The 15,937-nt window shown below is 38.9% G+C and overlaps 2 protein-coding genes across 2 annotated transcripts; both read left to right on the top strand.

Moving 5' to 3' along the window:
• Positions 1 to 600: 600 nt before the first annotated feature.
• On the top strand, positions 601 to 2,391 carry LOC117549305 (histone H2B-like). The gene is made up of 2 exons (XM_034221080.1): positions 601 to 785; positions 2,194 to 2,391. Exons 1-2 carry the CDS (start codon positions 690 to 692, stop codon positions 2,389 to 2,391), a joined length of 294 nt encoding a protein of 97 aa, XP_034076971.1. The 5' UTR covers positions 601 to 689.
• Positions 2,392 to 3,216: 825 nt separating this feature from the next.
• ppef1 (protein phosphatase, EF-hand calcium binding domain 1) lies at positions 3,217 to 15,830 on the top strand. The gene is made up of 19 exons (XM_034221277.1): positions 3,217 to 3,460; positions 4,568 to 4,716; positions 5,846 to 5,878; positions 6,157 to 6,284; positions 6,369 to 6,429; positions 8,213 to 8,376; positions 8,463 to 8,577; positions 9,031 to 9,077; positions 9,289 to 9,455; positions 9,542 to 9,578; positions 9,706 to 9,855; positions 10,712 to 10,863; positions 10,949 to 11,183; positions 13,312 to 13,497; positions 13,579 to 13,721; positions 13,983 to 14,089; positions 14,179 to 14,342; positions 14,671 to 14,755; positions 14,840 to 15,830. The coding sequence occupies exons 2-19, from the start codon at positions 4,662 to 4,664 to the stop codon at positions 15,064 to 15,066; spliced, it is 2,256 nt and encodes a 751-aa protein (XP_034077168.1). The 5' UTR covers positions 3,217 to 3,460; positions 4,568 to 4,661; the 3' UTR covers positions 15,067 to 15,830.
• The last annotated feature ends 107 nt before the right edge of the window (positions 15,831 to 15,937 follow it).

Raw genomic sequence — 15,937 nt, 5'->3', positions numbered from 1 at the left:
ATTCTCGTTTTGAATGCTTGTTTATGTTTTAACTGATGTATCAGTATCAGTTATTCAGTATCGTTGATACAGAAATTAATCAAATGTTAGGATGGTCCCATGAAGATAAACACTTTTAACACCAATTTAAAAAAGTGTCCTTTTGAATAAAATCTGCTTGTATTTTGATCTCCTTCACATTCAAGTTAATAAACAACTTGTCACAGTTAAGAGATTAAAATGTACACTTTAAAATGAGAGAAAATAAATAAATCATAAGAACTATAATGATAATGATTCTACTTATACAATTATCTCTCAAATCAGATCAGATCATTTGAGCATTTTAAAGTCATAAACAAGCGCAGCATTGTATTGGGTCAAATGGTTAAATTATGTTCTGCCCTCTGTAGACTCTCAGGCCAAACATGTCTGAACTCTTCTTCTTATTTGGTGTTTTACGGCAGTTTGCATCCAAAGTGTTGCATTACTGCCTCCTTCTGGCTGTCTGAACTCTGGGCCTGCTGGGTGAGAGTAATTAAGCCTAATTCAGCACAGCTGTCTTCAATCTGTGTTCATTTAAAACAGCCTTTTTAACTCGTCTTTCCTATCCTGACTTCACTCCTGCTGGCCTGCTGAAAAAGTTGCTGTAAAGCTCTTCAGTTGATTTCTTCTTAAAGCTGTGATTTTTTACAAAACTGTTACAGAAAATGAAGGCTGCTGCCCGCGCAACACGCAGGATTGCTCCACAGACAAAGAAGAGGTCCAGAGCCTACTCAACTCTCCTCTACAAAGCTCATAAAGAGGTAGGAACTACAACTAAAGCAGTATTTGCAGAGACAAATGTTTGAAACTTGATCAAACATTTTTGCTTTTTACAAGATGCTGTTAAAGGTCCCCTATTATACTGTTTTTCATCAATCAATGTTTATTGATAAGGCCCAATATCACAAATGTTACATTTGTCTCAATGGACTTCACAGTTTGTACAGAATATCAGTATGACAATACGACACCCTCTGTCCTTAGACCCTCACATCGTACAAGGAAAAACTTCCAAAGAAAACTCACAGTTTGAGGGGAAAATGGGAGAAACCTCAGGGAGAGCAACAGAGGAGGGATCCCTCTCCCAGGACGGACAGACGTGCAATAGATGCCGTGTGTAAATCTAAGAGATAATACATTTTACAGCGTAGGTAGACCAAATGTTTGGAAATGCATGTGTCTATAATAAGAAGATTAATCCACGAGGATGTCAACAATCCTGTGGGAGCCATCAGGGAAGTAGTATGATGAGTCAGGCAGGACCACAGAGACCGGTTCAGCCACGACTCGAAGTCCAGGACTCAAATCCAGAACTCGGGATGCAGGATCCAGGACACATGATTCAGGATCCAGGACACAGGACCGCAGCAACAGGATCAGCCATGACTCAGGATCCCGGCGTAAATGGACACCAAAAAGAAATGTGGGGGAAGCTGGGTTATTCGGAACATGAGTACAGACAGACAGAAGGAAGAAGTAAGAAGTCCCCCGACAGTCTAAGCCTATAGCAGCAAAACTAACATGTCTACGTACATGCACTCCCTTAGGATAGGTTGAGGGTAAGGAACAGAGGTGGAGAGGCACAACGTGTCTACGTACATGCACTCCCTTAGGATCAATATATTATAGGTCTCAGATATATATCCAAAACATGTCTCTGAAGTGTTTGGCTCGAAATACCAACAGATCAAACATTGTAGCATTCCATAATCCCCTCCGTTTCAAAAGTGTTGACTCTCTGTCTGTTACTTTAGATGAGATATTTGGTTAAAAAGAACACAATTGTTAAATGTGATGCTTTTAGGAGGACATTCAAGTGATAAACTGGTTACCTTGGTTGGTTATTGGCTAATGTTTACAGAAGCCAACAAATCGTTATGACATCATAAAGTGGCCAAAATCTGATCAGCTCATTTTCAGACAGGTTTTTATATAAATGGATCAGGAGAAAAAGTGAGCGAATCCTTTTTCCTGAAATTTTCAGAATCTCTTTACACAGAGGGGACACATTATAAAATACATGAACATGTGGATTTTGCATAATAGGTGACTTTTTTAAGATTAGTTAATACAAATCCTGTCCTAAGTGGACTTTGCAGGGAACAATGCTTTAGATTGAGACCATGAAAAGGGTCCCACTTGTGAATTTTCATCTTTCTTGTTCTGCAGGTGCATCCGGCTGGGATGAAGATTCCGGACTTCCTTGCTGGTCGACTCAGTTTTCCAAAGCCAGTCCTGCTCAGACTGGTGAGCTCCGAGGCGTCCCGGCTGTCAAAAAGCAACAGACTGAAGGTGATCACTCTGCATGAGATCAGAGCTGCTGTCATAATTGTTCAGAGGAGGATTCGTACAAGAGCTGCAGCATGACGAGTTGCAAAATGTCGTCATTTTAACTTTTAACATTAAATAAATATTTATTTTTATACTGTTGCCTTTTTCCCTTTTTTTTAAAGTCATGCATGCTTTAACAAGTCGGTCAGTACATTCAAATGAGGCCTACTCACTCTTAAGTACGTTTAATCATGTAATTAATGACAACCTTTCATTTAAATCCAAGTTGTACAATTTAAAATGTCAATATTTGCAGGACACGTTTTGATTTGATGCACATTACTCATAGTAGCCTTAATACTGAAATATGTATATATCACAGCTTGAGTTTGATGGTGAACTCCATTTCAAGTAACCACTACTCATTTTGGTGTCTGCATTCAAAACGTACAACTGCAACAACACTTTAATTTTTTTTAAAGTGTTTTTTAAATGGTTTTGTTTTTTTTAATAAGCAAAGGTAGAGATTCTAAAAATTAACGCTAAAGTTGTTAAATTGTTCTCACCAATCGTTCGCACTCAAATTCCATCTCGGCTCTCAAAATAATTGTAAATGTAGTGATTAAATGTTATAATGGGGACATTTATTACAGTAACTTGCCGACACATGTGGATAATGTTTAAAGCTTGAACGTGGTTATTTAATGGTGTTTTAAAAACCAGATGGCTGCATTTTAAAATGCTGTTCACACACATAAAAACACATTTTGGGTTAAATGGTTAAAACTGGTCTGAAGGTGGCGCCAGAGTAAAGATTATTAGAAAGTATCCTGAGGATCATAACAAACTTCATGGCTAGTAGTTTCCATCACATCTTGTCAGGAGCCCTCGTGGAATCGAGGCACAGAACAGAGCGTGAATATTACCTGGGGAATATTTGTGCTTTGAGGAACAGAAGAGATAAATAGAGTTTTTGTGTCGTTTGTCTGAGAATCCACTTGCTGCTGCTCCGCCTCTCGCTGGGCTCTCTCCTCCTCTCAGCTCCGATATCTGAAACACTTTCCCCGCTGGATCATCTTTAAACTCGAATTTTTTTTTGTGCCGTTTTGACGCAAGTTTTTCTTTTTCTATCATGATTTCCGGCTTGCGCGGATACAAGCTGCAGGTAGGAAAACAAACAATATGATTTATTTGCACCGAATGCATACATAAACACTTCCTTGGAATAACATGTGGATTGAAATGATGCGCAGTTAGCAATATTTTCTTTTTGATTCTGTACAATATTAAACGGTTTGTTTGAGAGTATTGGGGCGTGATAAGAAGCCATTTATAAGACTAAGTGTATCCCCATGTTTCTTGTGTTTTTATATTAAAGCCTGGTGACGTGGTAATGTGTTCCCAGGACGTGAAAGAGATTTGATAAATTAAAGAGTTGCTCGATTATTTTCTTTCTGTCAAACAACGCTGTGAAGTTAGTTTTAGGTTGGATATTCCGATCCAAGTCACTCCCAGTGCTGCAGTACAATGGAGCATTGATTTGGAGTCACTACTATCAAACGGATATGAGACTTTTCAACAAAAACATCTACATTTTCATTAGGATATTTACATAAATAGGAGCTGGACAAAAATACAATTTGAAAAAAAAAAAAGCTGTCCAGTGTAGTAAAACTATGCTACATTGGTTTTGAGTGATTGTGCAACATAACATGTAAACTATTGAACAAAATCCAGACTTTTATCTGGATAATCCAATTAAAATGAGTGTCCTTCTTGCTAATATCTGGTATGGATTTGAATTCACCCATCTGTCCAGAAATACAATGCTGCATTGATTTGGAGTCACTGGATCACATGACATGGAAACTTGTCTAAACTGAATGATCTATTTAAATACTTTAGTCAAATAAATTCATCACATTTCGTTAATCAAAAAAGAAGTGCCATAAGACACACTTATTTTAATTAGTTTAGTATCATTTTCACTAATATGGGCACGTTGGCATGGAGGTATTGCAAAAATAGAGTTGGTTGTGTCATTCCAATAGTAATGTATTGTATAACCCTGAGTGAGGCTTAGATGTGAGCTAAACATCCTCTGACTGAAGTCTGAGAAAATGATGAAGATGCTACTGTATCCGGAGTGAATTTTCTGTCAAAACAATCCATTTTCATTTATTTTAGTTTTTAGTTGTTTATATTCGACCTAATACAAACTTCACTGTTTTACAGCTGAATCATGCAGCTCAGTACTGTTGTTACTTTTCAGGTCTCTGGGTAGCAGTCTCTTACCACCAGCCATATATGACTCAGCTTTGGAAAAACTGACTGATGTGATCTTCGGGAACTCTTTGTTGGTCATCATGGGATGTGGCACCTCCGTTGCTACGGAGACTCGAGGGAAAATAGTTGAGCCAGGTAAAAAAAAAGTGATGCTGACATGGTGGGAGTCCAGATGAGTGAAAATACTCCATACGTGCTTGATACTAATTAGAGTTCAAGCTTAGAAAAACTTATTTTTGTAAATCTAAATCTGTATCTAAATACCTTGATACAGTCCAATATTCAATGTTTTAAATCAGAGTCTAGATTCCCAAATATACTTATCCTCTTCTCAGTCTACATTGAAAACTAGAGCTGAAACAAATATTCAATGAATTGATCGACAGAAAATGAATTCACAATCTTTTGATAATTGATCAATCATTTCAGTTATTTTCAAAAATTGAAATTGACCTTAAAACTCTTTTGCCTCTTCTCAAAAATGAGGATTACTTTTTTACGATATTGTAAACTGAATATATCCAGGGTTTCTGAAAAATTACATTTGAATATATCATCTTGGATTCTGTGATGGGTATTTGGACATAACTAAAATGGATTAATTAAAAGATTAACTGGTATACTATTCGATGATTTAAATAATCAGAGTTGCAGTACTTTTCTTGCTCCTTTTTTACCTTGTTGATGTCCTCTGTAAAGCGTTATCTTAAATGATGTGTGCTCTTTAAACTGTGTATTGTTTGCAGTAGTCATAGTATCTCAATATGCATCTCCATGTCACACTGCGTAGTATGAATGTGATGGTAATTAATTTGTTGCTGTAGTACATTTTCCTCCGACTTGTTGCCCCCAGACGCCAGGTGTTTGACAGTAGGTGCTTCTCTGTCTTCACAGTCTGTCTTCTCTCTTTAATGAGTGCTGTCTCTCCTGAAAGCTCTTTTAATTTGCTTTGCTTTTCCAGTCTCACTGTTGCTCATGAGACCTCCCCTGTGTCTTGTTATCTTGTGTGTGTGTGTGTGTGTGTGTGTGTGTGTGTGTGTGTGTGTGTGTGTGTGTGTGTGTGTGTGTGTGTGTGTGTGTGTGTGTGTGTGTGTGTGTGTGTGTGTGTGTGTGTGTGTGTGTGTGTGTGTGGTGTGTGTGTGTGTGTGTGTGTGGGTGTGGGTGTGGGTGTGTGTGGGTGTGTGTGTGTGTGGGTGGGTGGGTGGGTGGGGTTTCATTACCTGTTACTTTTGCTGAATTGTAGTTTATTTTCTTGTCCTCACAGATGACACAGCTAAGACTCCCTGCCCTGCTCTGAGTAAGACCCTACTCATTTCTAAAGTCTGTGGCATTTGCATTTCAGGCCTTTTTATGTGAAGATTTACCAAATGTGCTATATAATTCAGCTTTTTGATCAGAATGCATTCTCAAATTTAAAAACAAAGATAAATACTCCTGTGACTTCCCATCAAATAGAAATTCTGAAATACTAAATAACAGTCACAAGTAATGTTAATGTACTGTATAACTGTGACTCCAGATGTTCAAACATGTCTCCCATCCAAATGAAATGTAACAGCTGGGATTTTGTCATAGCTATGAAGGCAGCGGTTCTGATCCAGCGATGGTACCGGCGCTACATGGCCCGTCTGGAGATGAGGCGCAGGTACACCTGGAACATCTTCCAGTCCATTGAATATGCCGGGGAACAGGACCAGCTACAGGTGACTCTCAGCACAGCAACTTTATCCTACTTACAAACTCAGAAGCACCAGAAAGCTAAAACATATTTTGTTTTTCCTCTATAGCTCTCAAGTTTCTTCAGTTTCATGCTCGACAACTTTACTCAGCTGAATGAAAATGGACCAGGTTAGGAGACTAAATATTATTTGTATCTATATAATGTTGAGTGTTGAAGGAGTTAGATAGTATTATTATGAGTATAAAAACACTTTGTTATTTTGAAATGTTGAAGGTAAAGTTCATTTTGAAGTAAAAGCATTTGATAACAGTGTTCATTTTATGAATGCAGTGCACTGCGCTGTACATGTAAAGCATTAACTCAGGAATGCCTGTGTCTCAGACATACCGAGACTGAAATGTGTGAGGTTATTTGAACCATTTCGCTTTTGTTAGTGCTTATTTTTATTCTGTTGTTTAGGTTTATTATATACTACTTTTTGGTAAACAGAAATAGAGACGGATCAACATTTTAAATGATCCACTCTTACCTCCATGTAATTAACACCAGCTTTGTTAGGCATGCTGTATTTTGGTCTGCAATAGAAACCCATTGCGTATACCCTGTTGCTTAGCAACTACTGTGAATGTGGAGCCAAATGTGTTGCACTGACACAGCTGTGGCTGAAGTATGTCCAACTAAAAAGCATAAGGCTCCATTAACTAGCTAATATTTAGGTCAGTCCTTACTGCGTAACATATACAACACATCCTCTCCATGGATATGCATCCAGTCAACATAAGGGATGCAAAGATTTTGTTGTTTGTATTTAATATTATCCATCTGTTTATGTCTGTGTGGCAAAAAAATTAAGGACATTTAATAGACCATAAAGGGGAAATAGACAAAAGACTTACAATAGAGAAATAGGCCTGGAGGTAGATGACTGTTCTTGTTTGTTTGCATAAATTAGAGGTTACATTAGCATGTTGGAGTGGTCTGTTATTGCAACAGTGAGGACACAGAGCTGGATGTGGTGCTGTGTCAAGCTGTTTGTTACGAGGACCTATAAATTAAAATCTGTAAACTGGATTTTAATTCAGTGGGTAAACCTTTAATATTTTTTTCGCATTTAATAGTTAATTTCATTGCAAATTGCACTATAACACCCTATTTGATGTGACGAAGAACTGCAATGATAATAATAATAATAATGATAATAATGAACCATGCAGATTCATGAAACATCATTGTTTGCTTATCTTTTTTATTTTACACTTTTTGAAATTATTGCTTGTCAAAACCATTGGGCCTACATTAACCACAATAGAACTCAGAATGAGTGGGCTAATGTAGCATTGCTCCGCTAGCCTCAAGCATAGATAAGTAGGGGCAGATCTGTTTAGCTCACTTCTTTCTTACTGATGCCCAACTTTTTCTTACTCTAACATTACTCAGTTGACATCATATTTATCCGATTGCGTTCAGTTAAAGCCATAAAAGGTTTTATTGAACTTTTTTACATATGCAGTTGTGCTTCCCAAAACTTAAATAGACTTTGACGTGTTCAATCATTGGATTTACTATTCAGAGTTTTAATCGACTTTCTGTCTTGACACAGAAACAGATAATAACAGAAATATTAATATAATAATAATTAAAGGTATTTTGTGGCACTGAAACCACGTAGGGATCTCCTTTTTGATTTTGGTGCTCCTCTAAATGTCCTGTTTGAACGATGACTGTATTCTGCAACATCATTTAATTTCTCACTTTTAATCATCATAATTGTCTGTTTTTGCTAAAACAGTATCCATCTTTCAGTTTCCCATATGTATATCACAAATACATATTGAAATTGTGGGATAACATAACATATACTGGGATTTTATTTCCAAGCCCTACTTTCAGTATTGAGCTTTTTCTACATAAGCTCAGTGTGGCCCCTTCTCCTCACGCTGTGTCCCTCAGACTTGATCTCTCAGCTGCTGGACCCGGTGGTGGACCCCTGGTTAGGCAGAGAGACGGGCTACAACCTGATCCCTGTTCCAGAGTCATACAGCGGACCCCGACTCTCGTTTCCTCTCTCCGTGTCTGATACCAACTCTCTCCTGGGTGCATTTAAAGAGCAGCAGGTACAGTAATATGCCTCTCTCTCCCTCACACACATATTTGTTGCACATGGATGCTGTCAGGGGCTTTATCAGTTTTCTTCACATAGACACTACATGCCAGATATGTTCTGCAACTGCTGTACGAGACCAAGAAGCTCCTCAAACAGATGCCCAACATCACCCACTTGTCGACATCCTACACCAATGAGATCACTATATGTGGTGGGTGACCATAACCACAGTTTCACTTGATAATTAAAGATTCTTAATTTTTAAGTCACAATGGACATTTAGGTCTCTGTCTTTGTGTGCATCTGTTTAATTGCACAGTAAAGTGGGCCATTGTATGCAACTAACCTTTTACGGATGAAATGATTGCTGATGTCTGCGAATGTGTTTTGAATACAGTTGACTGTATCTTAATAGCAGCGCTTCAAGAATGACGGTTTTGTTTATTTGCAGACTGATCAGGCACTTGACTCCTCTTCCCCGGCTGCCTCCTCCTGACGATTAGCATCTAATTAAACTCAAGAATACTTAAATAGAAAACACACACTGTTTGGTGGTTGAGGGGTTTTCATACCATAGTAGAATATTTAACCTGCAGTGTAAATCTGTTGAGCCAGAAATAGGATTTAAATTGTTCCATTTATGTGATGTTCCTATTTGGTACAGGAGACCTACACGGCCGGCTTGATGACTTACTCCTCATATTTTACAAGGTACTGTAAAGCTATATTTTTTCAGGGCAACAATTGTATCTTCTGACCATTCATTACCTACAGAGAAGTTGTCTTCAATGCATATAATCAGATCTTATATAAAAGTAAAATATAATTAAATGTAAAAGTCAAGGCAACATCAAACGCATGCATACACGCAAGATCTGATTTGAAATCTGTTTATTTTTTACGACATGTTGCTGTGTTTCAGAATGGCCTTCCCTCTGCGGAGACACCTTATGTGTTCAATGGGGACTTTGTGGACCGTGGGAAAAAGTCAGTCGAAGTGGTAATCCTTCTGTTAGCCTACCTGCTGCTCTACCCCGACTACATGCACCTGAACCGAGGAAACCATGAAGACCACATAATGAACCTAAGGTTGGTAGGAAGAAAAAAAGCATATATTCATGTAGGTTTACCACAAAATATAAGGGAAGGAAAACTAAAATACATTGTTGTTTCAGATATGGATTCACAAGAGAAGTCATGCAGAAATATAAGGTACAGTAGAGTCCTGAGAGATGCCATTATTCTGCTGTGACTAGTACTGTACTCAGTTGCATGCTCTGCAGGTTGTGGCATGTAACTGCTTTCACAGCAGATGGATTAATAATCTGTCTGACTGTAGACTCATGGCAGGGAGATCCTCCAGCTGTTTCAGGACGTTTTCAGCCTCCTGCCCGTCGCCACTGTCATTGATGGAAAGATCCTGATTGTTCACGGAGGAATATCAGACCAGACAGACCTGGACTTCCTCAGCTCCATAGAGAGGCACAAGGTGAGAGGAAACAAGATCCCACCTTTCTCCCTGTAGCTCTACTCTTTTAACTGCAATAATCAATGTTGACCACTAGAGGTCAGAAAACCAGTTTTTTATAATGTTGACAAATGTTTCAAACACATGAGTGTAGAATATGTTATGGCGAGCATTTTTGTTTTGTTTATATCCAGCTCAGATAAAGCAGCAGTTGCAGTACGTCAACCTTTAGTTACCTGAAAGAGGATAAAAAGCTCTTTGAGGAGGAAATTCTGTGAAAATCATCTGGCTGTGTCATCTTGGCTACATTAGAGACATATACTGTACATTACAGTCATTTGATTCAAAGGTAATTTAAAAAATATGAATACATTTTTGTTTTAAGAAAAAGATCCAACTTAATAAAGAAGGGGTCTTAAAACATTCAGTGTTGTACATCACTAGGTATGTTTATGGTCAATCCTCCATGCTCCTGTTCTCATAAGGTCAGTGAAGGTAAAGTTATTCTCGAAATACAGCAAGATACTGCTTGAGAAGGACGAGTATGTGCATGGTTGCAAATATTTTTACAATTATTTGTTACCCTTTTAACGTTTGTTTTTTTACCTTTTTTTTAATTTACTCCTCATAAGAGTCCATACTGTACTAAGGATGTGTATAAAGTTTAAACTCCTGTCTTAAGTCGGGTACATTATACATATACATTATAGCCCAAAATCTAAAATCACCGATTGCCTCAAAGGGTTTTTACAATCTGTTCAACAAACTGTATTTACCACTCACCAGACACTTGACATAAGTCAGCTTGAACTTCATTTTGTAAAACAAATATCTTTGTCCAAACTTTATTTATTTCCTCTCTCCTCTGCTTTTCAAGGTAAAATCCACCCTAAGGTTTCCTAGACGTAGTTTGGAGAAGCTGGACATCGATCAGTCCCAAAGGCAGATGAAGAGAGGGAGATCAACGGCTAGCTCCCGTCCCAGCAGCAGTTGCAGCCACAGCAAAAACCAAAGAACCCCCAACCAGAGGTCTGACCGCAGCCCACTGATGTTCCTTAAAGTGTATAAAAGGACTTCTTGTTTATAATGACAATCCCTCTCTTCTTTCTTGTAGAAAAAGGCGATGTGGGCAACGCCGACAGGACAGCACTGTCTCCACCTCCTCATCATCGTCCTCGTCCTCCTCTTCACTCTGTTCTCCTCGAACGCCATCCGCCCTCTCGCCTCGTCCTTGCCCTTCTTCTCCCAGCATGCCCTGCAATGTCAATGTCCTCCAAGTGCCTTTCCTGGACTCCCTGTCCTCTGTCGCCCCTCCTTTACCTCTGCAACATGATCTGGAATGGAAACAGGTCAGAGGATACAGTGGGAAATACATTAAAGGTCCCCTATTATACTGTTTTTCATCAATATATTATAGTTCTCAGTTATGTACAAAACATGTCTCTGAAGTGTTTGGCTCGAAATACCAAACAGATCATGCATTGTAGCATCCCATAAACCCCTCTGTTTCAGCCCTGTTTCAAAAGTGCTGATTCTCTGTATTTTACTTTAGATGAGAATAAGGTGCCACTCCCCACGCCCCTCTGCAGTGGTGTAGTCAAGCCACAAATTCACGAGTCCAAGTCACTCTCGAGTCACCACTCTTCGAGTCCGAGTCCAAGTCACCAAGGGAGGGTCGTAGTCGAGTCCAAGTCCGAGTCACCCAAGGAGTGTCCGAGTCATCATTACTTGTGTTCGAGTCCTAGTCCAAGTCCGAGTCACCCAAGGAGTGTCCGAGTCATCATTACCTGTGTTCGAGTCCAAGTCCAAGTCACCTAAGAAGAGTCCAAGTCAAGTCCGAGTCACAAGTCTTCATGTATTAATCTTCGTGGATATATGTGTTGAAATGTAGCTGCTCCTCTACATTGCTTTTATCCTGTCATGTTATACTAATCTGTCTATTGAACTGCTGTGAAGCGAGTTTGGCTACAATTCTTGTAATAGGTGCTATACAAATATAAAGCTTATTACTAATATTATTATTATTATATATAAATAAACTATATTTATTTAAGTGATTATATTTGTATGCCAATATTTTCCTATGGTAAAGTTTTCGTTTTGCACTTTTATTTTGATAGTAATAAGATCGGGACTCTTATTTTGAAGGAACTTTTACCGGTTAAATAGGTTTACTAATAAAGATTGAGCCCCAGAAAGCACATGGCTACTTAGCATGCAAAATGGCGTCATTCTGCATGTTAAATAGCCATGTGCTTTCGTGTTATCGGCTGAATCTTTATTTATTGATTAGATCACGTTACTCTGATGATAGTGTTCAAGACAGCCTATATATCTGAACTCGATCCTTAGAGTAATGTGTTACGGAGCCTTCTCTTCAATATTGTTTCCACATAACGAGCATTTAGCGCTGCTTTTTTCCAATGTGGAAGCAGAATGTGTGAAAGCATACAGCACGATGCGGGGTGTATCTAGACATCTTTAGACTGGAATAGCGGGGCCCAGTACTGAACTCGCCTCGCAGGTGCACACGCCAGGATAGAGGACATCAGACTCCAGAGAAAATTTGCTCGAGTCCAAGTCGGAGCGTCAATGTACAAGTCAAGTCCGAGTCATCGTTGGGGGGGAAATTCACGAGTCCGAGTCCTGGCCAGGCCAAAAAAAAAAAAGTCTAAATATGATATTTGGCCTCAAATCATCTGAGGCCAGGCCAGGCCTGGCCTGGCCTGGCCTCAGATGATTTGAGGCCAAATATCATATTTAGACTTTTTTTTTTTGTATACATATAATTGTAAAAGGCCTTGTCTATTACAATAAAATATAAAAAATAATTGATTGATTCATTTGAATAAAAATTCAAGTTAGTAGCTGTTAAAGGCATACAAAGACAGAAATGTATAATTGTTTCTTTAATAGAAATGTTTCTTCCGCCCGTAAAGTGTCCAAACCAGGCTTTTCTGGATAAGCGCATTTTTAAAACATGGTTTCAGTTGGATTATTTGTCAGTTGCTCCGATCAGATCGGTCTCCTCCATTTTGTAGATTATTTACGACTTTTGAATCCACATAAACACAACGGCAAAATCCGGCTTACTTTGAGCATGTGTTTTAAACAGTTTAATCCCTTTGTGAATTGTTTCCACTTCCGCGCCTTCCTTTAATTTCTTCATACAGCGGGAATCCAAATGAATTAATCCTGAGTCCAATAACCATCAAAGTCACTCCAATAGTGCTCCTTAATTACTCTTTCATCCTTACCTTGGTTGGTTATTGGCTAATGGTTACACAAGCCCAAAAATCCTTATGACATCATAAAGTGGCCAAAATCGAATCAACTCATTTTCAGACAGATTTTTATATAAATGGATCAGGACAAAAAGTGAGCGAATCTTTTTTCCTGAAACTCAGAATTCAATTCTGCTCTACTGTGTTCTGTGTCCTATTGTGCACTTGTCATCTGTTTTTCACTCTCCTGCAGATAGTGGATATTTTGTGGAGTGACCCTAAAACTCAAGAAGGCTGCAGTCCCAACATATTCAGAGGAGGAGGCTGCTACTTTGGTCCGGACGTCACCCAGAGACTGCTGACCCGACACGGACTCCAGCTGCTCATCCGATCCCACGAGTGCAAACAGGAAGGATATGAGCTCTGTCATGGTGGAAAGGTAGATGGAAGGGGAGAGGCAAAACATAATTCAGATTGTCCTGAGTCTTGAGAAGTAAATGTGTGCATTTTTGTTGTACAGGTCATCACCATCTTCTCAGCGTCAAACTACTATGAGGAGGGGAGCAACCGTGGTGCCTACATCAAAGTGGGCCGAGAACTGGTTCCCCGCTTCTACCAGTACCAAGTCAGCCACACAACACGCAAACTCACCCTCACACAGAGGTACAACTGAGCTCGAAAAATGGGGCGGATAACCCAAAACTCAACAGTATTAAAACAAAAAGTCGAATAATTGATAAGTTAATTCAAACAAAAAACAAATAGGATGGTACATTTAATAGAATAGTTCATTTATAAGCCTGTTTCAATGTCTCCATTGGAGCATTCTTCTAAATGTGTCTGTTAAATATCCCAAAACATCCCATAATAGATCCACATGTTTTGCAGCCATTATCTGTCATTTGTTTGTGTGTTTGTCTGCAGAGTACGAGTTGCTGAAGGCTCTGCTCTCAAGGCCCTGAAGGAGAAGCTGTTCTCTCACCGCTCTGAGCTGCTTTCAGGCCTGCAGCAGTACGACCACAAAAACACCGGTAACTCTGTTTGCCTCACTAATAAACACCTGTTTACCCAGGATGACATGTAGAGTTGTTATATGAAATAATTACATCTGTTTTCTCAGGTAATGTATCAGTCAGTGATTGGGCTCAGGTGTTGGAGTCTGTCCTGAGGCTGGACCTGCCCTGGAGGACACTTCGTCCTCACTTAGCCCGTCTGGCACCAGATGGCAGTGTGGAGTACAAATCCTGCTTTGAGGACATGGAATCAGGGATTCCTCTGCCTCAGGTAAGAGAATGTTTTGACTTTGTCTTCACTGGGTTAATTTGATGCCTGTAGATTTCAGGAACTTTTTTAAAAGCTAGATAGTTTAAAGTATTACAAAACAAAATAGTTTTTTCACATCATTTAATAAAAATCAAATGTAAGAGTTCAGGTTTTTCATCAAACAGCTACCAAATTATGAATTGCTGTAGTCCTGATAATTTAAACTGAAACTTTAATGCAATGCTTTTACCGTTCTTCCCTACTTTAAGGATTATAGTTGAAATGTACCCACAGCAGGTAGTGGTTGTTTAGTAGTCTCCTGTTTTCTTTTCCTCTTTTCTTCTTTTAGGTGACACCAAACATGGCTGAGACCCTTTTCAGATACAGGACAGACATTGAGATAATATTCAACATTATAGACAAAGACCATTCAGGTAAAATGTGTTGAAACTCTTTAAAAATGATTTGTCACTAACTTTCCACACAGTTTAGTTTATGTGAGTACGTGTGTTGGTCAGGTCTGATCTCCATCGAGGAGTTTCGTCACATCTGGCATCTCTTCAGCGCACACCTGGGGGTCGACATCGACGACAGAGCCATCGATGACCTCGCCCGAAGTATCGACTTCAACAAAGACGGCAGTATAGACTTCACTGAGTTCTTAGAGGCCTTCAGAGTGGTACACAAATTGGAAAATAAGGATCAGCAACTCAACGAAAAAATGGATGGAGACAAGTATTCATGAAGGAGGGAATCTGAATAATACACTGGAAGTCTTGCATGGAACAGCAGGAGGGAACGAGGGGGTGTGGCAAAGATTGAATTATTAAGTATTTATTCAGTTGTTGAATGAAAAATACACAATTTGAAAACTAGAATGGCTGTTATTTGGTGATGTACCTTACGTTATTGATGCATTCTGTCAGTCGTAGGAGTCGTTGTTTAGGATCCTTCCATCCACCTTTTTGATTTAAAATTGAAATATTTCAACCATAATTTGAAGGATTTCCTTGAATGTTTGCGAAGACATTTATGTTTCCCAGACGATATGTTTCTAAGACTTCCTCTGACATTCATCTTGCAGCAGGCAAGCGTTTTCAGAACATTCATTCATAGTTTTACAACAATGATGCTTAATTACTAATGGGGATGTATTCTCTTTTAATCTAGTGCCACCAGCTGATTTTATATTGTTTTGACATGAAATAGCTGGACGAACTTTAGATGGATGGAAATGTAACAGTATTTAGAATGATTATGGTATTTTGATCTTCACTTATATAACACTTTCATCCAAAGAAGATTTACAATTAGCTTTTTAAGTAAATTTAGTACAGCTCTAACAGCCTTTGCAGACTTGTGAGAAACAGGTGTACAGCAGGAGTACCAGTGTGCTGCCACGCTCTGTAGTATTACATGTATTGATGCCTGACGGCTTCAACAGTATGAACAATAGAGACAATCCCACTATAGGGTGTCGGGAAGTGCATGTTCAGTTGTTAACCAAGAGAGAATAAAATTACTTTTTTTGAACTAATAGTTGTACCTTGTGTATGTATTTGGACTCTGGGTTTTTGTGTGTGTGTGTGTGTGTGTGTGTGTGTGTGTGTGTGTGT

This window comes from Gymnodraco acuticeps, unplaced genomic scaffold, assembly GCF_902827175.1.
Source record: "Gymnodraco acuticeps unplaced genomic scaffold, fGymAcu1.1, whole genome shotgun sequence".
NCBI lineage: Eukaryota > Metazoa > Chordata > Actinopteri > Perciformes > Bathydraconidae > Gymnodraco > Gymnodraco acuticeps.
Note: the sequence above shows the minus strand (reverse complement) of the source record. Positions and strands in the feature narration are given on the sequence as shown.

Coding starts and splice junctions, on each gene's coding strand:
- LOC117549305 (XM_034221080.1), top strand. CDS start 690: ATGAAGGCTGCTGCCCGCGCAACACGCAGGATTGCTCCACAGACAAAG. Junction 786..2,193: donor TCTACAAAGCTCATAAAGAG/GTAGGAACTACA, acceptor CTTGTTCTGCAG/GTGCATCCGGCTGGGATGAA.
- ppef1 (XM_034221277.1), top strand. CDS start 4,662: ATGGGATGTGGCACCTCCGTTGCTACGGAGACTCGAGGGAAAATAGTT. Junction 5,879..6,156: donor GACTCCCTGCCCTGCTCTGA/GTAAGACCCTAC, acceptor ATTTTGTCATAG/CTATGAAGGCAGCGGTTCTG. Junction 6,285..6,368: donor GGGAACAGGACCAGCTACAG/GTGACTCTCAGC, acceptor TTTCCTCTATAG/CTCTCAAGTTTCTTCAGTTT.